The sequence below is a fragment of the Drosophila santomea genome, chromosome 3L, assembly GCF_016746245.2.
Source record: "Drosophila santomea strain STO CAGO 1482 chromosome 3L, Prin_Dsan_1.1, whole genome shotgun sequence".
Lineage (NCBI taxonomy): Eukaryota > Metazoa > Arthropoda > Insecta > Diptera > Drosophilidae > Drosophila > Drosophila santomea.
In genome coordinates, this window is record NC_053018.2 from 3731698 (window position 1) to 3753819 (window position 22122).

Consider the following 22122-nt stretch of genomic DNA (forward strand, 5'->3'; position numbering starts at 1 on the left):
CGTATACGCAATATTTTACAGCTTTTTGCACTTTGCTGGCTGAGCTGAAAATACATGGTCAGTAAATCTTTTAAAATATTGTAATGTTGAGGGTGTCTGGGTTAGATGGCTCCGCACCAGCTTAAGCGATTTGAGAGCCGGAGCAGTAAAAACGCCCACAAACTGCCGAGGAAACCGTGGGGGAAAAGCGCGTAAATGGGGCAAACTACAAGGAGAAGCCAAGGATCCAAGGATTCAAGAATCCAAGGACCCAAGAGCTAGGACCTCATCTTGAGGCAGTTCTGTGCAGACAAGCGCATGCAAGAAATGAAAATGATTTGAGGCATTATGTTCGCTCCGGTTTTACCACCGCCCCTCAGCCCGCCACTTCTCGTTTCGCTTCCGTTCGGCTGTCTTTTCTTCTTTTCTGCTTTTTTTTTTTTATTTTTTTGGCTACAAAATTGCTTTGCTGCTGCTTCATGTTGATTGTAAAAGATTTCAGTGCTGAGAGCACAAAGCATGCGATGATGTACGAAACGACGCACGTCGTACACTTTGCACCTTGAAGTGGCAAGCGGCGGAGGTTCCACTCCACTCCACTCCGCCCCAATTCCCCTTCAATGCGGGCAAAGACAGCCACATAAAACAATAAAAAGCAGTGGTAAGTGTGGGGGTTGGGTAGCGACAACACATCCTGCACATCCAGCACCTTGAGGCCAAGCCAACTGACAGCGGCTTCCGGCAGCCCCCAGTCCGTCTGCTCCATCGGCCCCATCTGCCCCATTTGCTCCACTTGCCACGCCCCCAGTTGTCGTTTGGCCCTCTCACCTGGACAAAAAGATACAGGTGTACGAGGCTAAAGTATCGCCACAGTAGAAGAACGATTTTTAGTGGTTCTAATAATGTTTCTTGAGTTTGTTTTACGCCATATTATTATTATGTTATTGGCCAAGTTATGGCAAAAACACCGATAAAAAATATCCGATTTAAAAAAAAAAAATTTGTTTTCGATTTTTTAAAAATAGTTGTCTAAATGTAGAATGCCATACCTCGTTGAATTCGTAACAAAATTCCCTATCGATCCATGTACATACATTGAAATGCTACTTTTTTGCCATTTTTCGCAAATTTTGATGATGGTACCCCTTATCGAAAATGCGAAAATTTATGAAATTTTTTTTTTTCGAAAATCTAAAAAGTAGGGATGGACTTAGTTAGCTATGTTTATTAGCAGCACAAAACAGTCTTTATTTTAGCTGTGCGACCACTTTTGGCCAAGTTATGGAGAAAACGTTGATTGTAAATATCCGATTTTTTACAAAAAATAGTTTTTTCCATTTTTTGATAAAAAATAATCCGTTTTTTTTCGATAGCAGTAAAAATAGTTGTCCAAATGTGGAATGCCATACCTCGTTGAATTCGTAACAAAATTCCCTATCGATCCATGTACATACATTGAAATGCTAATTTTTTGCCATTTTTCGCAAATTTTGATCATGGTACCCCTTATCGAAAATGCGAAAATTTATGAATTTTTATTTTTTCGAAAATCTAAAAAGTAGGGATAGACTTAGTTAGCTATGTTTATTAGCAGCACAAAACAGTCTTTATTTAAGCTGTGCTGCCATTTTTTGCCAAGTTATGGCGAAAACGTTGATTGTAAATATCCGATTTTTTACAAAAAATTGTTTTTTCAATTCTATTTTTTCGCCCATGGCTGTCTGTGCATGTGCTTGTTTGCGGTGCTAAATACTTTGGACCAAGACGAAGCCTCTGGGCGCTGGCCACCCCAACTTGGAGTCGAAGCTATAGCTTCTATATCTTTGAAGCCGATGCTCGGGGCCAGGTGAAAGTCATTTCACGCTGTGTGTAGCGCAAAAGATTAAAATAATAGCAGCGCGTAAATTAAACAGCCCGTTGGAGCCGAAGAGTAGGTGCCAGATGCGGATTTTAAAGGGCAATGGCAAAAAAAGGATGCAGGGACATGGAGACGTAAAGACGCGGAGCCATTGAAGTGGCAGCCATGGCCACCTCATCCCACCATCACATCCCTCGGTTTAGGGCTGCGGTCTGGGCTAAGACGCTTACCTGGCGCACCTCCACCTCCACCTACACCTCCACCTATTATCCTGTCCAGAACTCCCCAAGCCGTCCTGCCCTCCAGGACATTGCCGGCATTGCGTTGTCAGCACTTCATTTTGATCCAACATGCCGCGTGCTTCACTTAATGCGACGACTGCCAGTAAGCCCGCATTTCAGGGGGTGGGGGTGGGTTGGAATGCCATTCGGATGGGGGAAGGACCTTGGGGTTGGGGTGCAAAAAGCTGCTTCTTCATCATGCACATAACTACAAAGGCGGCTGCATTTCTTTGCCGGGCACAAAAACTTTTGACAGGCGACAGCAGTTCAATTGCAAGGAAAAATAGTTTAAAAGAATTTTTTAAAAGTATCGTGTTAGTTTGCAAAACTATAAGCTTTCAAGATGCAATCAATTTAAGAACATATATGTTTACAAATTGGATAGATATAGAGCTTTATTAAAAGCCCAAATCTTGGATTTTATGTTAATTCAAGACGTCTTTCTAAGTATCCTTTAGATAATATCCTTTGCCTTACACAACTTTTGTCGCCTGCCAGCTGCTGTGCACAACACGTCACGAATGCGTGCGTATTGTGTGCTCCTGCAACTACCTACTGCTATGCGAAGGGGATGCACTGATGTCCTGGGAGGAAGCAGTGGAGGGAAGGGGACAGTGGAGTGTCCCAGGTTGCCGCAGTGACGCAGTGATGGTTCGTTGGGCTGCTACCTTCGCTGAGTGTTTTGTGGCTTGTCTTTCCTGCTGCGCATCGAGATCCTTTGCTGCCGAAGCTTGGTTAATGCTTTATGTTTGCCAGCTTTCAGCTCTTTGTTCGCCTTCTTTTCGTGTCCTTACTGCTCGTCGTCCTGTTTTTGTTATTACTCCGCATTCAGCAAGGTACTTTGCTTTTGTTCGATGAAACGTAAAAATAGCAACAAGCAACGAAAACTCATTTTTAGACAATGCGCCGCATAATTCCAACGCAATGGAGGCAAAGCGTAGTAAAAGGAAGCAAAAGGACGAAGGGAAAGGCACCAGCATAAGATCCCAACGACTTTTTGTTGTAATGAGGTATTTCCGCTTTGTTGGTACTGTTCATCTTCGCTTTATGCCCCTTACATTTTGCACTTAAACTGAAAAGAATTCCGATACAATTTGATGGGTTTTTCGTGTTCTTCACGGACCAATTTAATTCTTATCCTAAAGTTTAATAGTCAGTTTTAAAGGAATGCTATAGGTATCCAAATTGCGAATCTTGGGAAACCAAAGTTTGACCGGCTTAAGCTCAATTTTGAAGTGGTACATGTGTGCGGAAAGTTAGTTTGTGGTATCAGCACTTAAAACAGCCACTTTTGGATTAAACTATTTTATTAGATTTATAATTTATTAAATTTAAATATAAATATTAAATATATATTATAGTATATTTATTCCCACAGATTTATATTTAATTTGCCAAAAATACTTATCCAAACTATGATGTACTAGGTATTTGGTATACCTAAACCTCAATATTCCGATAAAAAAAAAAATTTTCTTTAAATATAATTTCCAACATTCTAATGGAGCTTATTTCTGTGCTGAATGTAGTAAACAGCCTTGAATTTTTTTCGGTGCACCTGCTTACATTTTGTTGCGCTTGCCGTACAAAAGCAACCGCAAGAAGTTTCTTACGGGCTGTCAGATTTTGTAATGAAAGTGGATGCTGGCTGCACCCGTCTCATCCGGAGTCCATCTCCAAGCCCATCAGGAGCAACCCTTTTCCCAGCGATTATTCAAGCGCAAAATTTGCGGTAATCTGCCGGCGGACAGCTTGCAGCATATGCAGAAACTTTTTGGCACAGGGGAATCTGTGAACTTGTGAGCAACTTGGGGAGGGAATCCTGGCAGCCAGGAATCACGCACTGCTTAAACTTTTAACCTTTCGACGTTTTGCTCTTGTTTGCCCCAAAACAAACACGTCCTACATCCTGCAAAGGAGCTGGGGGTCAGCCTGTTGCTGCCCAAAATGGCAGAGTAATACTTTTGGGGCTGGTCATTTAGGGCCATTTAACCAAGTCAACAATGAAGTCGAACATCTGCCCTTTTGCGTTTTTTTTGGCTGAGGGAACCAAAACGAAAACCAATAACTGAACAACTTTTTGATGCAAACATTGGCCACGGCCTATATGATGGCAAATTTGTGGGAGCCCCAACTTTGTAACATGAACAAACAGCTAGGAAATAATTAAAGCCTTATAATATCTGAATTGTAAAATTGTGCTGCCAAAAAGCTTATAATTATCGCAAGTACAATTACTTATAGAATTATTTGTACTAGGCAACACAATGCTATAGTCAGCTTTCACATCAAGGCCAGAAATTTGAGCCCGAGAATTCATTAACGAAATGTTCGCAAAAGTGTTCAGCCAAGCACTTCATATGCCATTTAATAATGATTAAGTACTTGGATTCGAGTGGTGAGGGGTGGCAAATGAGTACGGTTAAATGAAGCTCCTTCTTCGAATGTCATCAAAATCATCACCGTCATAAGGAAGGAACCGAACCGAACTGAACTGAGCTGTTGACGCATTTTGGTTTCAGGCCTCATTAGCGCCGGGAGTGAAGTAAGCCCAAGTAGGCACGGCCTTCGATACGAAGACCTCTCAAATTGTGTCAGCATCAGGTGTCAATTTTAATTTACTGCTCCCAGCCGGCTTGTCATCTCTGATGTCTGTTTGCCTTGAGGTGGGGCTTTTGGGGTTTTCAGTTGGAGGGCTGAGGATTTGGGTACGAAGGATGCTAACCCATATTTTGGTGGCTTGCGGTTGCTGCGGCAATTTCGGTTTTCGCCAGCTTCAGGATACATATACATATACGTATATGTACACATTCAAAACTCATTGAAGCCTGCGGCTGGAGCACAACAATTTCATGGCAGATGAACGAGGTTTCCATGCTCATTTATATGCAGACCCAATCCGCAGCCTCGACATATAGCAATAATTGAACGCTTAGCTTAAATGGCCGCAAAAAACCGCTCGCTAATGGAGCATTTAAATATGCGAAAGCCAGTGCCTCGCATGCCAATCTAAAAATCCTAATTCCACATTTTATATGGAGGTTTTGGAGACAGCTGGTTATCAGTTTGAAAATCTCTTCAAGTGGTAAGCAGTTTCAAAATAGTTCCATATTGCAGTAACTGAGTTATAGTATTTTTGAAGCTGTTTCATGTCAACATGACTCAATAATTTGGAAAACTAAATGCCCATGAGTAAAAATCAGTTGGAATGTGTAGATTCTAAGAGGTTTAATGCATCACAAGTGGGGGTTTGCGTGGAAAATAAATGCCAAGCCATGAGCCAAGCTCACGGGGCAATATCTTCCGCAGGTTTCACTATCCGTCGATTTACTTCTTCAGCAGCAGAGGAGCGGCGGCAGCGGCGACGTATGGGCGGGCCACATAGGGCGAGCTGTAGGCCAGGGGCGAGGTGTAGGCGGCGGCGTAGGGCGTGGCAAATCGGGTGTAGGGAGCGGTGTAAGCGGCGGCCAGAGGAGCAGCGATGGGAGCGGTATAAGCGGCAGCAACTGGAGCGGTGTAGGCGGCGGCAATTGGAGCAGTGTAGGCAGCTGGGAAGGCGGCGCTGTGGGCCACCGAGTGGGCGGTGTAGCTGGAGGCGTAGGGAGCCACGTAGGCGGCACTGCCCACCACAGCCGGAGCGGTGTAAGCCAGAGGAGCCACAAGTCCGGGCTTGGCAGCAGCCACGGCCACAACAGCGAAGAAGATAGCAGCCTAAGAAGAGGGAGATTCAATGTGATCGATAAGTAAAATATTAATATATAAAATCATTAACAATAATATTTAATTCCTTTAAAAGTTTTTCACTTTAAAGTGGTTTATTGAGTAATTTCAAATTGAAAGTTGATATTTTGCAACATCTTGTTTAGATTTAAGTTAATCTCCTTGTATTAGTTAGTTAATTCCGCGTTCTAGGCAGCTTCCTTGTACTTACGAATTTGAACATCTTGATGGATTGGATTTGTTTTTGGATCGTCACTTGGTGGATGGCCAATGGGTTTGTGATGTTCAACTTCGAGCTGCACGTCTCTTTTATAGTCACTTACACTTTTCGAGCTATTTAGCCATGCAGATCACGCTTGTAGATCAGCCATCGATGGTTGCCAAGTCAACGACTTTCGATTGACGTTGCGCATGCGCAATTCTTGGCTACTGTATTCATTTTGTATTTTTTCCTCCACATTTTTTGTAGTTTTCGTGGTCTAGACCTGACCATGTCTTATTTTTTGGTGCGTGCCTGAGCGTCCGTTACTTTGAATCGCCTGGCGATTTGTCCCTGACCTTGACGACTGCATTGGGTTTACAATTTAATGGGTCTTGCGGGTTTAACCGCCACCGAACAGGCAGCTAAGGTTCGCGTGATTTATGAATGTTATGCCGACGCGATATCAGGAAATTATCAAGTCATTCCGCTCCATTACCATTTTGTCTTTTTGCCTATTTTAATAGACCACAATAAATCCGGCTAATCACTGTCCAATTATCCGCACTCACCGCTGGCAGAAATTAATTAATAAATGTCGCAAATTGCGGGCAAAAGAGCTTAGAACTCACTAATTAGAGATATCGAGTGCAGCCCGCCGTGTGTGGTTAAGCGTACGTCACAAGGATGCACCACCACAAGAGCCACCCATCTCCACCCATTTACACCCACTCCACCTGCTCCTTGCTGGCTGTTGAGGAACACATATCCTGGTACTCCTGCTGCTGCACCAGGCTCACACACTTGAAAAAGTGTTGAAGCGTGAATTTTGCTTAAAAATGCCAATTACGCGATTTCAGCAACGCAATGGATTGGTGGATGGTGGCGATAAAATGGCACGAAATGGGTTTGGAAGAAGCACTGCTCAAAGTGGGCGGTGCATTCCAGGAGGTGTGGCAGTACACAGTTAGAAAAAATGATTTAAAAGCAACTTACTTTGAAGTATATAATATATCTAATGCTATTCTGAAAGAAACACCATTGAGTTAACCTTTCCTGGGCATTTTCCTTAATTTACCAATTTGCGATTTGTTTTGAACCTTTTTTGCTGTAGAAGTTGGTTAGTATTTTTTGTGAGTACAGCAAATTGTTGCCGTTCTTCTTCTGGTTTGCTTTTCAGGCACCGTCGATGATGATGTTGCAGGCGAAGGATTTGGCGCGCATCCTGCCGCTTCCTTCGCTCCTTTTGTGCGGCTCAAGTGTTTGCCATGTGCCTGCGCATACGAGCCAGCCTATTGCCATCCCTGGATGGGCTCCTTCATGGATGTGGCCGTGGATGTGGAGGAGTCTGTGTATGTGGTGTCTACTAAATGCACAATCATGCAGCTGTGAAGCGGTGAAGGGCGGGGGGGCACGTATTGGGAACTGCAAACGGCAACCGCAGGCGGCAAACATATTTGTTTTGACACTTGACTTCCCTTCTGGCCACCAGGCTGCTTTCATTGTCAAGTTTGTGGCGAGGACTTGCTACTGAAATTATTATATTGGTTAATCCGCCTAAAAGCTTTGATGCCACCTCCTCATCCTCCTCCTGCTCCTCCTCCTCTTCCACATGGCAGCCGTTTCAAGTGCCCGCAACTTTCGAGTGCCCCGAACGGGGAGCATATCAAAGAGCAGTCCCCTGGGAGGAGGCAAAGGATTCGGTGCCGGAGTCGGAGTCGGAGCTGGGGATAATGTATATGTATCAACGAGTGCCGGCAAGTAATTAAAAAGCAAGAAATTTCAACAATAAGTCGCGCACAAAAAATCGCTCCGTTTGACAGGGACAAAGCTTGGGTCGAGAACTTCAGAGCCAAAAGAAGTGAGCATCGCGTCATTCTCGACTTCAAGGATATCCATAACTAATTTTTTAAAAATCCAAAATATATATAATTATATATTTTTTGTTAGATCTTTATTATTGATCAAATATACATATGTAATTAATTTAAACAATATATATAATATAATTCAACTATACCAGCAGTTGTGAACTATCTAAAAACCCTGTATAATTATAAGAAATATTAAAAATTAAATATATGCAAATGCATATACTTATGAAGATTGTACTGACCTAGCTACCCAGAAATCCCACACTATGAGTGGCAGCTCGAAGCGACTTTGAACAAGTTGCGTGAAATATTCGCAGCACTTTTGCCTTATTCGCCCAGTTTCTGCCCCAAGTTGAGTTTATTGCCGTAATAAAGGCGCAACTGCCTCTGACTTGGCCGGGGTTATGTCTGCATCGGGATCGGGCAGCGGGGCGTTGGTGGTGCCACAAGGCAGGGGGCGTGGCAGCAGCTGTGCGTGCGCGTTAATGCGTCGTTTAAGTGCCGTAAAAAGCGAACGGCACACATGACACCCACATGCCACGCCACCTCATCACAACAGTCCTAAGCCGTATCCGTCTCCACATCCACGAGCCCTCATCAAGATGAAGTCTATTAAAAAATTCTGGTTTGAATTCGTCGAGAAAATTCCAGCGACATTTGAAGGCAGCACGACAAGGGGCAGCCGCCTTTAAGTGGTTTCCACAAATTATTCATGAGAACAAAGCAGTTGTTTGGTGGAGGATGAAGGAGGAAATGATGTGGGAATCATGCGAAAGAGGTTGCCGGGGGTGGCATTAAGTTTTCAATACTCTGCCGAAAAATCACTTGAGTGCTTTCTGGATTGAAATTAAAACATGTAAGTTTAGTGGAATTTTATGTGCAAGGGTTGAAGTCCAAATTTACAACTTCGCTAGCAATAAAACATTTATGTATAATTTAATTCGTAAAGTATTTTAGTTCTTCAAGAAAAATTGTATGCGTAAGCCATAGTATAAAGGTTCTTATTGATATTAACATAATTAGCTTTAAATACTCATATTTCTTTAAATATTCATTTTGCACCATACTTTTCAGCAAAGTGACAGAAAATTGATCTTCCTTATTCTGCAGTTCCTGCATTATAGCAGTATCCATCGAAATCCTTTGCCATTTGAATAGCCACGCCCTAAAGTGGGATTCTGCGATCATAATAGGTTTACGGCCCTTGTTCCGCCCTGTGAACTGACGCATTTCAATTACTCAGCCACCGGTTACAAAGTCAAATCGAATTAGGCCCGGCACGTGCCAAGTGTGCGTGTGCACCAACCAAGCCACGGATAGGATGGGTTTGGATTGGATCGGATTGGCTTGGCTTGGATTGGCATGGCCCACTAAACTGGAACGGAGTCAAAGACTTTGAGCTGCGATGTCAGCGATGCCAGTTGCATGGCAAAACGCGGCCTTCGCGTCCAAGTGGCTTTTGGCCACTATATAAGCTGGTCAGCCGGACGAACTCAACATCAAATCAAGCTCACTGCTTTCTGTAGTCACTACAACCAAAAACACAAAACCCATCAACAATCAACATGAAATTCGTAAGTTCATTGATTACCTTAAGGATTTAAAGGACTTTCTTATTAATGAGCACTTGAATCTATAGTTCGCCGTCTGCTTCTTCGCTGTTGTGGCCGTGGCTGCTGCCAAGCCCGGAATTGTGGCTCCTCTGGCCGCCGCTCCTCTGGCTTACACCGCTCCGGCTGTGGTGGGCAGTGCCGCCTACGTGGCTCCCTACGCCTCCAGCTACACCGCCCACTCGGTCGCCCACAGCGCCGCCTTCCCAGCTGCCTACACTGCTCCAATTGCCGCCGCCTACACCGCTCCCATCGCTGCTCCAGTGGCCGCCGCTTATACCGCTCCAGTGGCCGCTGCCTACGCCGCTCCTGCCGCCTATACCGCTGCCTACACCGCACCCATTGCCCGTTATGCCGCCACCCCCTTCGCAGCTCCCATCGCCGCCCCCGTGGCTGCCGCCTACACCGCCCCCATCGCCGCCGCAGCTCCCCTTCTGCTGAAGAAGTAAGACGGGTGATTGTGAATCCCATCTTGACCAATTTGTGTAAATAAAGAATTGTACATACCCACGACAAGTCAAGCGTGTTTTCTTTATAAAACGTACACACTAGAAAATTTTAATGAAGTGGTAAATAAAACTTACAAAAAATAGTCGACAACACTAAGTAAAATTGGGTAAATTATAACTTATTTGAAAACTAATTAAAAAAGGTTTGTACTATAATTTATAATGTAGTTTTGTCACAAAAACTATGCCTTTGTTTTGAAGAAACTTCACCACTTCTACATTCAAGCCCTTCTACAATAAGACAGTTTTTTGAATAATTACCTGAATAAATTATCCAAGCAATAAAAACATTATTTGTTATGCTTTCAGTACAGCTGTTTCATCCAAATATGCCAATATGCATAGTTAATCTTATTTTTAGTGTACTTGCCCCTTCCGTTGTGCAATTTTCCCGAGGCAAAATGAACTCCTTTGGCTTTGAGCAGTGATGGGGAGCAATTTGTACTCAGCTTTTTCCACTCGGCTCGGTTCAGCTAAGTTCTTATCGAAAGCCAGGCATCTGGCGTCCCGCTTTTCCCGCATTTCCGCGATTTTCCCCTCCATCTGCACCTAGGCGGCAAGTCTGCGCTTTGCCTTGGCCAGGATTAAACTTTCCATTTAAAAGGATTTCTTTTCTATATGAAATATGCTTCCTTTCAGCGTTTCCTGCGCGTTCCCTGCTTTTCCTTTTCCCTTATATTTTTTTTTTCTATTTTTTCCCCGCAGCCAGCGGCTCCAGTTAAGTTTTCTGCTTGACTTTGTCCTGCGCGTTGAAAGGGCCGAGTGGAGCCTTCTGCCCCTCGGCGGTATCCTGCTGCTCCTTATCATAACTTTGGCATCGCCCCTCGTCCGGCGAAATCTACCTTGCTCAGGTGGTAAATGCCAAGTAGTTGTAAAGTTTGCTACCTAAGCGGAAAGGCTAGTAAAATCCGCACAGGGGAAAATGGCTGCTCCATTTTCGCAAGTTCTCGCTACAGATAGCGTCCAAATTTAATGACCTTTTATTCAATAAAACTGCGTTGAGCGCCGTCAACTTTTTGCCTTTGCCACGTTGAATGAATACTTACTACTTGTTGTCGCCCTATCGTGTTTGTCATCCACTTTTTATTTTTCGCCCACTTTTTTGTTGCCCAAAAGTTGTCAAAGCTTGGCGAAAATATGATAAGCAGTGAGGCACAAGTTTTTGGAAAAGGCTTTTCCACGCTTAATGAGCTTAACTTTCTGGGTTTTTAATAAAAAACCAGGTCACACAATATATACCTTTATTTATATTTATCAAAGCAATTCACTGTTTAATTATTTAAAATATATGTGTCTTTCAACTCATGAATCTAAGCTTTTGACTTTAACTCAAATGGCACAATTTACCCATACTGCTATCGTATCCCAAACTAAATAAATTGCAAACTGAAAGAGTTTTACACCTCGTTAATTGCCTGTCCAAATAAAAATGTAACTATTTTGATTGCCAGCACTGTGGCAATGGCAATTGGCAACCGATGTTTGTATGGCAACTGGCGAAGCAATAAAACCGAGCAAATGAAATTTTTATTCACTTTATATAATTTTGACGATTTTTCAAATCAAATACAGACGCACACAAACACACACACGAACAGAAACCGCACATATAAAGGTCGGATGTGCCAGACATATACATACGTACATACATATGTTAGAAAGATTCCCTTTTTTCGAAACGAACACAATCATGTGCAAACGTGTTTTTCAAATGGATTACATGAATAAAAGATTTATACACGTAAGGTAAATCAGTAGCGGGTTACCAAGATACTAACCGACATCCTGCCCTGCCCGGATTTTCCATGCTCCTCCCTACTCCTCCGTACTCCTGCCCAACTTTTTCCAAGTCCCTATTCCCAACTGAAGACGTGCAAGTGAAAATATGCGCAGATGTAAGCAAATTTGAGGAACGACGGAGGGCAAAATGTGTTGGAAAAGAGGAAAAACGCAAAGGGAAAATCCCACAGAACCTGGCTGAAGGTAGATGATGCCTCTTGCCATTTATTGATTTGTTTATCATTTTATGTATTTATGCCGCTTTGATTTCAGGCGCCAAATCGAATCAAGCGAAAAGGGAAAATAAAGCATTACCAACAGGATTATTCCGAGCACACACAAACAGGACATGGAAATGTTCGCTTCGAGTTTCTTATTACTTTTAGATTTTATTCAAGTTTATTTTAGCACTTTTCGAGTTGACAGTTATTTGTTTTAGTTTTTTTTTACTTTTTACAAGCTTGTTTAATAATAATCTTACAAGGATATATAAAGGTGGGCCAATTTTAAGTTTTAAAAGAAAGCTATAGATTTAAGTAATACAATTTAAGAACAACCATTTTATAAGGCACACTTTTAATTATATTATTAATAGCTTCAAAGCAATTTCATTCAGTTGAAGTAATAATTTATATTTATCAAACAAAAAAGTTATTAATTTCTTACAATAAGGTTAGGTGTATGTATCCAATCACAATGCTTCCAGCTGCATTTCCAACAAAAAACACTGTACACAAACTCGGAATCCCTACGAATTTACTGAGTATGCCAGTTAGCCCACAGCGGCAGGATTCATCGCCCTAGATACGAGTAGTAGGGATACGTGGCGTATGCGCCATAAACCGGTGCATACGCATACGCCGCGTAGGCCGGATAGCTGGCATAGGCCGGATAGTAGGCGGCGGAGGAGGGAGTTAGCCAAGAGGCACCCGCTCCGGTGGCATAACTCACTGGCGTCGTGACCAACAGCTGGGGCTTCGCCTGGCTCAGGGCCACGAGCAATGCGAACTGGCAGGATTATTGATGGGTTTGAAATATCCACAAATCTACAAATCCACATATCCACATAGTTCAGCGCACTCACCATTAAGACCTTGACCAACATGGCTCCCTTTCGATGACTGCTCCTGCGGACTGGACTGGACTGGCTGAACTGGACTGGACTGACTGGCTTGGCGAACGAAATTCAAAATTTTACTGCCCGATTGGACGGGCTAGTCAATCATATTTATAGCCTTTGGCTGGATGGCGTGGGCATCGGATCACATCGGATCGGAGCCAGAGAATCGCTGAGAATCGGGGAGAGAGCCGGAGAAGTTGGGACATCATTAATATTGCTAGACCTGAGCACGCTGAGTGGCATAAATTATATTCTTAATGCTATTTGAAATTGCTGAGAAAGAATAAATATAAGACAACGACCAATAAGCTTGTTAAATTGATGGAATTTCGTGTACTCTGTGGGTCATCAAATGGTCGTTAAAATGTGATTGAAAAAAAGTTTTTGTAAAAAATTGATGACCAAAAAAAAAGAAATGTGTCAATAAAAAAGAAAAAAATATTCAGATAAAACTTTTATATTTAATTTGAAGAGTAATCAGTGAGTCTTTATTTGCAATACAAAAGCCCTTTAGAAAAATATTATCACTTAGATGAAAACGAATTAAGGATTATAAATAAGGATTAACAAGTTATCCACCTTACTACCTTTGCTTTTTATTTGGAAGGGAAAAAATGAGAATATATTTAAACATACATCAAATAATAATTATAGAAATGCAAATCCCATATCTACTCTCTCGATTTCAACCATATTTGGCTCCACTTCCGGCTGCGTCACAAAGTTTGGCAAACACCAAACAATTCCACAGCCGCATTCGAAACAAAGGGTATTTGTTCCACAATTGATGGCTAGCAGCGAATGTCGCGCCGCCTTCTTTGGACTGTCATTCATTACTACAGGTAGAACCGCCCTACCTGACTCACCGTAGCTCACCATATGCCCCCCCCCCTCAGAAGCTGGCACTTTGCATAAAATATTTGCGTTTACTTAGACGTTGTAAAAATTATAATTACGTGTGCGTGCCTGCCATGCACATGAGCCCATGAAATCGGGGATTGAAACGAAACCATATTTTGCGATCACTACGCTTAGATAAGACCCCATTCCCAATTCCGAATACCCAAGGGTGACGTCTTGCTTAAAGCCTTCGGTCTAGGACACCAGTGGCGCTTTAAGCCATAACTGCCAGCTGAATTTGCAACCGAGCAAACCCATGGCCAGCGATGGGCAGGGTAGCGAAGGGTAGCATCGTGTTTCGCAAGCTATAAATAATTAATTAAATCCGACGTAGACGAGTTTAATGCAAAGGGTAAGGGAGAAGGAGAGGGGAAGGGCTTGTGAGACGACAGAGCGTCCTATGCAAATTTCCGAATATAGACCGTAAATTCAGAAGCCAAACGAAGCCCGATGAAGCCATCATTTATGCCCTACCTATAACTGCGCTCAGTGTACATTGTACCCTATATACTAGACGCTTATGCTGTCATAATTACGAGTATATATGTGCATATATACATATATATTCGATACTTTGCGGATATTAAGTTGCGGCAAGTTCACTGACCACCGATGGACTTCAGTGGCGGCCACGCCCAGCCAACTCGATGGAAAGTATAGTACTTTGGAAAACTGCTTTTAGCGACAGTTTTCGTTTGCCTTTTTCCCGGCATTTTCCACAATTTCTTTTTTTTTTGCTGCTTTTTGTATTCTTTACTGGCTGGCTTTGCTGCTAATTCCCTGCTTGCTTACAAAATGGCAAATAGTCGCAGCTGGCAGCCATTTTTCTCATACCCTGGACAATTGGAGTTTATGAGATACTATATATTAGTATACAAGTTTTATAGTAAACTTTTAAATAGATTCTATCATCTTATACGGCATACAATATTATAATTCGAAATCTATGCAATTTATTCTTCATTCCATCACACTTTAAAAACTAATGGGTATGCAAATGGTCCATTATAACCTGGTAACATGGCTACAGTTTCTGGTTTTCGCAAAGCTGCAACGGAAACATTGCATAATTAAAAAATAGCTGCTGTTTACGAGTAGATTGTTTGTTTATTGTGTAGTCATCGCCAGCTTTGGTCCCTTCCCCTTTGGGACTAACTCCCCTTTGGTTTATATCCCTTTCAGCACTTCTTAATTTAATAAAGCGTAGTATTTGAATTAATTAATGAGCAGCGCGGCTCGCGATGTAAACGGGCTTACGCAGGTGCAAAATGTTTACAAATACAGGTGCGAGAAAAGTTATGGATTCGCAGGATGCTTCACTGGAACAGTTGCTCCTTCTGGCGGAGCAGTGACTGCAGATCTTCGGCTAGCTGGTCGTGTTCATCGTCCAGGCGTTTGAGCATTTTGCAAACGACTTCCGCGCTGATGATTCCGCAACAGCTGGTCTTGCATATTTCCTTGATTTTGGCCAGGTGCACCATTCGCTCCCGCTGCAGTTCCTCTTGCAGCTCCAACTGGTGGCGCATCAGCTGTATATCGTCCTCGTCGTATGATGGTTTCTGCGCCAAGATGATCCTGCGATAACTACGCCAGGTTCGGCGTTGACAGGCCATCACCTTGCGGCGATACCACTTGAGTGCCACCATCTCAAATCTTCGATCCAGAGCCTGCAGTTCAACGAAATTGCGAAGTCCACATTTCTGGAAACAGGTCTTGAAAAATCGCAACTGTTTGGATTTTCCCCGCCAGCGTTTCAGCCGTGCCAAGGCTCGATAGGCACCAATAAGGAAGCCACTGACTCTCTTTTCAGCTTTCCTAGTGTCCATTGGAGGGTCAGGCATGTCCTTCACATCCTTCATCGTGCCATCCAAGTTGTAGTACGCCAAGCACTCGACACGCAGCTTTTCCCTACGAATCAGCAATTGCTGCACAGTTATGTCCTTAAAACTTACGGAAGGATGGCATTTACCTCCTGGTTGCCTGGCTCGCTGGGGAGAAACATTCCGGCGAATCCTACTGATCTTCTTTGGTGGCGGAGGCGACGAAACCTTCGGCTTGTGTCCTGCTGGTGCGACACATTTCGGTTCGATTGTCTTTTTCAGACGTTCGGCCATTTCCTCAAAGCAATCCTTCAAACTTTGTACAGCACTTGATCTGCGATTGACCTGATCTATGACATTGGTGATCTGATTTAGTTTCTCTTGGGATAAGGGACTGGAGGAACGGGTTCTTCCGCTTGCTGGTTGATCACTCTTGGACGCACTACTGCTTGAGTTTCTCTGACAGTTATTTCTTATATTTTCCATTGCACTTAAGGACAATGGATGGTGCGTATTCCTCGAGAACTCATCCTCCAATGATTGGACCTTCTGCCTCACACTTTGTCTATCAGCCACATGGTCGCAATCGGAGCCAGTCCTTGAAGCATCTAAGCTTTCAATCGAGCCAGAGGATCGCGTTTTCGTTTGTCGTATCATCGTCACAATGCTGGCAAAACTGCTGGTTGTGGGTTCCTTTTCTGAGGGCTCGGCTACCTCCTTGATGGGTGTCAGTTGCCTAGGTCGTAATATTTGAGTGGAGCACTTTTTGAGCAGTGCATTCCATGCACGTGAAGATGTTCTACCAGCAGGCAATGGCTGTTCTTTCGAAACAGTTATGGTTGAACCAATATCTTTCTCCTCGCATGACTGGCCCTTGTACTCATCCAAAATGGCATTCAGATTCCTACTGCAGTTGCGCATATCCGTGAACGGCTCCTTCAGCACTCCAAAGTCCTTGATGTGGCCATGCATGAGCAGCATCAGGCTGTTCCGGGCCAACTTCTGGCTGACCGGTGTCCTCTCGAACACCTTTATCCACCTGGCCATGATGAGGCGATCCGACTGCTTAGCCCGTGCCCGATCCACATCCTTGTAACTGGCCACCTGCTGCCTGAAGTGGCGATCCAGTAACTCCTCGCTTGGTTCCTTCATGACCAACGGAATTCACTGTTTTATTTAACAAAACAATACTTATTTCTCTGTAAAATTTGAATGTTTTGAGTAAAATGAACGCGCTGACTGAAGTCGGGAAAGGAAATGGGGAAATATAAGTGGGATTAGTGGCTTTACTCAGCGACTGTCAGCAAGCGCTTCTCAACCGCAGAAAGTGGAGCTCGGGGTTTCTCAGGGATGCGACAAGTGGTGGGCCCAAGTCTGGTAACAAGCACAAGGAGCGGCGACACTACACTGAAAAAAAATGGAGACAAGAACTTGAACAACAGTCCATAATTTTGTAAAGAATATTAGAAAATTATTGTATAATAATTTCAAGACAGTTTCATGGATTTTTTTGTCAAAGTATCAAGTGCACCGCAGTGCCTTTCGTCACTAGGCGGTATTACATTTAACGCTTCATTTTAAAATAAACTATATTTTATAAATTTTATAAATCTAACAACGTGTTACCTCACAAATAGTTGATTGTTGGTAATTTGCCTATGGTCATTTCGAAATAATGAATTATGAGTGTAACAGCAGTGGCAACAAAACAGTATGCGGTTGCCACGTAAATTTTCATTAGCGCAGCGCGCGTATAAATTAGGAAAATGAAGCAGCAGCAGCGGCAGCAACAGCAGCAGCAGCACTTGAGTGCACCGCAACCTCCATCAAGATGCCCCCCAGTGGGGTGAGTGGGTGGTGGAGTCGGTGGGTGGCGGATGGGCGGCCTAACCGCAGCAACAACAACTGCGAATGCGCTACGTTCACACACACATACATACATACATACGTAGGTGCTGCGGCTTGTGGCGAACTGTGAGCAAAAGTTGCAAACGACCGACTGCCTGCATAAATTTATATTGTTAAACATGAGCTAGAAAAAAGCACGCGCAGCCTGTCAGAAGAAAGCAAAAAACAAGAGCAAAGAAATGGCCTGACATGCAAAAAGCGGTTGGAAAGAAGTTAAGTAAATGCATAACGTACCTCGTATAAATAGAATACCTTAGTTATAGTGCTGAGTTCCAAGTGCTGAGCAAGGCTAACAAAAGACCTTTCAGCAGCAAAAAGATACTATGAAACTGCTCTTTATTTTACACAAATTTCGACTTGTAATGCTACAAAGTAATGTTAAAACTCAGCTTTTGACAAGAAGATCATATGTGAAATTAAACAATAAAAAGTTCACGTTTTTTCCGTTATTTTAACAAAGACTGTTAATGTTAAGTTTAGAATTTGCATTAACTCCATTGACTATCTGGCAACACCGCTACTGTTATTGGATTTTAAGCTGTATTGGTCACACTACGGCTTCCTTTTTTTTTAAGCACGCGTGTTTTGCTTTGTTTTTTTTTTTAGTTTAAGTAAAAAATGGATTTTGAGAGCAAGTACTGCATCAGTCATCTAAACGGAACTATTTCTATAACTACGCGCAAGGTTCTTGACGAAAATCAGAAATCCTTGTTGGAGGATGGAGAGGGCGAGGTGAGTTCCTAGTGAAGCATCGTCATCAAATTTTCGAGAATCACTTGTGTACGCTTTCAGCTGTTTCTCACGTGCCTAACCAAAGATCAGAGATGTTCTCCGGAGAGACTTGTGGAACTGGCCAGCGAACTGGGTGATATTTACCTGCTGCGCTATAAGATAGATTTTTCGGGCAAGTCGCGCGGCTACGCCTACTTGCAATATATCAATGCTCCTCTCAAGGAAGCAGCTCTGGAATAGTAGGTTTTTGTTTATGATTCAAACATGAAATCATACTAATCTTAATAATCTCAGTCTGCCAATGCGATTCCGCAAGCTCCACCTGCCCATAAAGGTGCAGGCATCGATGAACAACCGCGAGCTGGTGCTCTGTGGGGTGGAATCGTCGTTTAGACCATGGCAAGTGTACCAGGAGATGCTTGAGATACAACCCTTCAGTAACCTTCGAGTGTACGAGTACCGACTCGACAAGTTCTTCTATATATTTGGGTACCGCAACAGTGACACGGCTGCAAGTGCCCATAAGAGAGTGAGGAATGCGATCCGGAAGTTTGGCACGCATGCGAGCATCTCCTGGTTGAGTCAGGAGCACATCTTGAGCCGAGTCCAGGGTAGCTCCTGTTTCCACCAGGAACTAAGCCAAAATCTAACCCAAAGGGGCTGTTTCAAGTTTTAAAGGCAAGTGGTCGATTTTCTTATTGATTTAGTTATTTACCGGTTTGCTACAAACGAATATATTAAGCTCAAAGTAAGATAATAGAATTCTTGAATGTTGTATTAATATTTTCTCTATTCTTTAAACACGTTTAAAACTAAAATAGTACGTTTCAATAAGTAAACCCTTTTTTTTTATGAAAAAATATGTCTTTAGGTTCATGTGTGTACGTTTTTGTAATATGTGGAATTTGAAACCAATAATATAAGCGTTTTTCAAAGCTAACCTCTTGTAATCTCTCTTGGAAATTTAAAGCCAAAAAGCATAGTACTTGATTTCGGTTGCTCTCTGAGAAGTAAGTTATGTGGCTGCCTATGTAAGTAAAACATGAACTTTCACCAGTAGAAAGGACAGAGTGAATTTATACACAGCATTGTCCCGGTAAAGCCTTTTGGCCCGTAGCTCCTCAGTCTGACGAAATGCAGCCGCAGCTTGTTGACTTCATTAACTCTGGGCAAAAACAGCGAGCAGCCATAAAAGTATGAAAAACAACAGCGACAGCGGAGCTGCAGTTTTTCACATGCAAATTAATGCAGTGTCTTCGGAGTGGCGGAGTGGCAGTCAGGACTTTCAGGGCAATGCGACAACCTGGGGCATAATGCAATTAAATGAGTGCAGCAGCGAGCAGGAGTCGACGGTAGCCTCCGGCTGGCATTGTGTTGGACACGGAGTCGGAGTCTGGGTACTGCCACTGATCGACGGACAGTAGAAGAGGGAGCGCAAGTCATCCGTCAGGCGAGGGATGCACAGGATGAGGGACAGGTCCGCTGCGCATTCTAATGCGATTGCCGCACTTGACGGGATGTCGTGGCAGGCGGAAACGGATGTTGTTGTCCTGCTCAGTGCCGCACGGTTGCAATTAAATTAGAGCCTCAAATCGAAATGCAGTCGTAACACGACGATGTAAAAATAAGAAGCGGCTGGCGGCCGCCTCATAAATATTCATTAAATTAAGCTTAAGTCGAGACATCCTCTCGGCGTATTCAGGGAAAAACAAGCCGAGCTGAATGTTTTTCAAAATCATTTGCATTAATTTGTTAATTCAAGCGCGACAGCCACGCCCCTGTTCACTCACTTAAAGCCCATTAAAATTTCAAAGCCATGCACAAGGGATTGTGTAAAACTTAACCCATTGGCTGGCAATACCCAGCGCAAAGCACTCCTCCGCTCGCCGTCGAAGGGTTAAAGTCATGAAGCCGCATCTGTGACGCAATTACAAAGGCTCGAAGTTTGCTTCTAATTTTGCTCTACTTGCCATCATGCAGTCAACCGTTTTTCAACTCACAGGTGGTAACAAAATAATAGTTTCCACAGAATATGTGGAATGTGCAAAATTGAAGTTAATTTAATAGTTAAGAGCTCAGTAGCCGTAAGAATTGTACTTTACATGCTTGAAAAAACAGAGATATGAAATATTTTACACTGTTATTACATGATAATCTTATGGTGGTGTCTCTGTTTTCCTGGTCACCACTGTAGTGCGACCCATTTTCGAATCTGCGATGGAGGGCAACTCAGCCAGAGCTTACCTGGTTATTGCGGCAAGTGCCAATATTTGCCTTTTGATGCGAGCGGCAAAGAATATAAGGGGGGATGTAGTGATGTAGTGTGGCCGAAGGAGCGGGATTGGGGGCCAAAAGTCAAGTGGGGGAGTGGGAGAAGCGAGAAGCGCCTGCCAACTGTTTGACACAGTTTGTTTAGGCTTTAAGGCGGTCGGTCCTTGGATTTGGGTCACAGATTGCCTGGGACAAAGGAGCCAAAGGAATGGGCTCCGGAGGTCCTGTCGCCGGAAAGCGAAAGTTATGCACATATTGAGTTCAAGCTTTAAGGGGAGTCTGCCAGTCCAATTTCAGCTTTTTGAGTGCGGTTTTAGTTCCGTTCCTGGCCCTTTTCCATTTTCGTGCATTTCTCTAACCGCATCTGCAGCAAAGAGCATGACAGATGTGCATGATATAGCGCGGTGGAGGAGAATGAGGATGTGGCACTGGTTACGGACGGGGATGTGGTAAGGTTGAGAACGAGAACGGGGATGAGTATGAGGATGAGGGAGGAGCTGTAAACCTCCAGCACTTAACGCGAATTTTTGGATGATTTTTTAAGCAACTTGTCGTTGGCTTGGAAATGCCATTACCGACATGCATGATGCATATGGATGATTCTGCTTGTTTTTTCTGGGCCCCCCATTCACCATTTCCATCCTCCGCTGGCTCTGGTTTAGCCAGATGGAGTGCGAAGCATGATTGTCGGATGGCAAGAATTTAATATAAGCTTTTAGGGGGAGCGTCTTTAAAAAGTTAGCAACTAGTTTGCCGTTGCAATTTGCATATTAAGCAGACCTGAAAGACTGAAATGTTTTCATAAATGCTGGAAGCGCGGCAGCTGTGAGTATAAAAAGCCAGATTAACTTTTGTTGGCGGCAAATTAAAAAATATTTTATCATACCAAGTGTTTTTATGTTGAATGAAAAGTAAACGCAAGTCCATTAACTTACAATCACAAGGTAAAAATCATTTAAAACAAGCAAACAAGTTTTTTTCAAGTTCCATTAATCAATGCTCTTCAATAATATAAAAGATTAAAAAATTATATTTTCATTTTCTTGGGGGAATCTCAAAATGAATATATTTTAATGTTATAAAGACTTGATTTTAAGAGCACTTATCATCAACTCAGTGCAAGCAACAAAGAATTAAATTTGTTGTAATTTTCTTTGACAAACTTTCCCTACCCTCAGCTCATATTTTATTAATCAATTCAACTTGGTCGCCAAAAATTATGAAAATTCCCCCCAGATGCTGCTCGACTGCGTTGAAAGCGGAAGTTGACAATGAGTGCTAAGGAAGGCCAAAAGTGTCAGAAGTTAAAACAACACTTTTATTGACTTTTACGTAATGCCTTCCTCAGGGTTTTTTTTTGTGGCTTGGGACTAGCACTTTGGATTACACAAATTAATGAAAAAACTTGTGGGCGTTACCCTGTCCGAATAGGATGTATATAAAACACAAAAATATTTACATTTCATAAGTCGAACGGAGGCAGGACTAGGAGTAGGAGGTCCTGGAGGTCGTATTAAAAAATTGCCAACAGCAGCCGGTGGGAACAGTTGTTTCCGCTGGCA

General features: G+C 43.1%; 5 protein-coding genes across 5 annotated transcripts; 2 read left to right on the plus strand and 3 right to left on the minus strand.

Annotated features, from left to right (window-relative positions):
* Positions 1–5359: 5359 nt before the first annotated feature.
* LOC120448521 (vitelline membrane protein Vm26Ab) lies at positions 5360–6101 on the minus strand. Its single transcript, XM_039630557.1, has 2 exons — positions 6050–6101; positions 5360–5829 (listed from the first exon to the last, which is right to left on the minus strand). The coding sequence occupies exons 1-2, from the start codon at positions 6059–6061 to the stop codon at positions 5446–5448; spliced, it is 396 nt and encodes a 131-aa protein (XP_039486491.1). The 5' UTR covers positions 6062–6101; the 3' UTR covers positions 5360–5445.
* Positions 6102–9476: 3375 nt separating this feature from the next.
* Positions 9477–9970, plus strand: LOC120447624 (cuticle protein 18.6). Its single transcript, XM_039629117.1, has 2 exons — positions 9477–9485; positions 9551–9970. The coding sequence occupies exons 1-2, from the start codon at positions 9477–9479 to the stop codon at positions 9968–9970; spliced, it is 429 nt and encodes a 142-aa protein (XP_039485051.1).
* A 2202-nt stretch (positions 9971–12172) lies between these two features.
* On the minus strand, positions 12173–13031 carry LOC120448522. The gene is made up of 2 exons (XM_039630558.1): positions 12894–13031; positions 12173–12817 (listed from the first exon to the last, which is right to left on the minus strand). The coding sequence occupies exons 1-2, from the start codon at positions 12912–12914 to the stop codon at positions 12602–12604; spliced, it is 237 nt and encodes a 78-aa protein (XP_039486492.1). The 5' UTR covers positions 12915–13031; the 3' UTR covers positions 12173–12601.
* Positions 13032–14916: 1885 nt separating this feature from the next.
* On the minus strand, positions 14917–17928 carry LOC120448517. The gene is made up of 3 exons (XM_039630551.2): positions 17792–17928; positions 16940–17056; positions 14917–16848 (listed from the first exon to the last, which is right to left on the minus strand). Exon 3 carries the CDS (start codon positions 16799–16801, stop codon positions 15146–15148), a length of 1656 nt encoding a protein of 551 aa, XP_039486485.1. The 5' UTR covers positions 16802–16848; positions 16940–17056; positions 17792–17928; the 3' UTR covers positions 14917–15145.
* On the plus strand, positions 17268–19078 carry LOC120448519 (APOBEC1 complementation factor). Its single transcript, XM_039630555.1, has 4 exons — positions 17268–17296; positions 18164–18289; positions 18350–18528; positions 18584–19078. Exons 2-4 carry the CDS (start codon positions 18176–18178, stop codon positions 18963–18965), a joined length of 675 nt encoding a protein of 224 aa, XP_039486489.1. The 5' UTR covers positions 17268–17296; positions 18164–18175; the 3' UTR covers positions 18966–19078.
* Positions 19079–22122: the final 3044 nt, after the last annotated feature.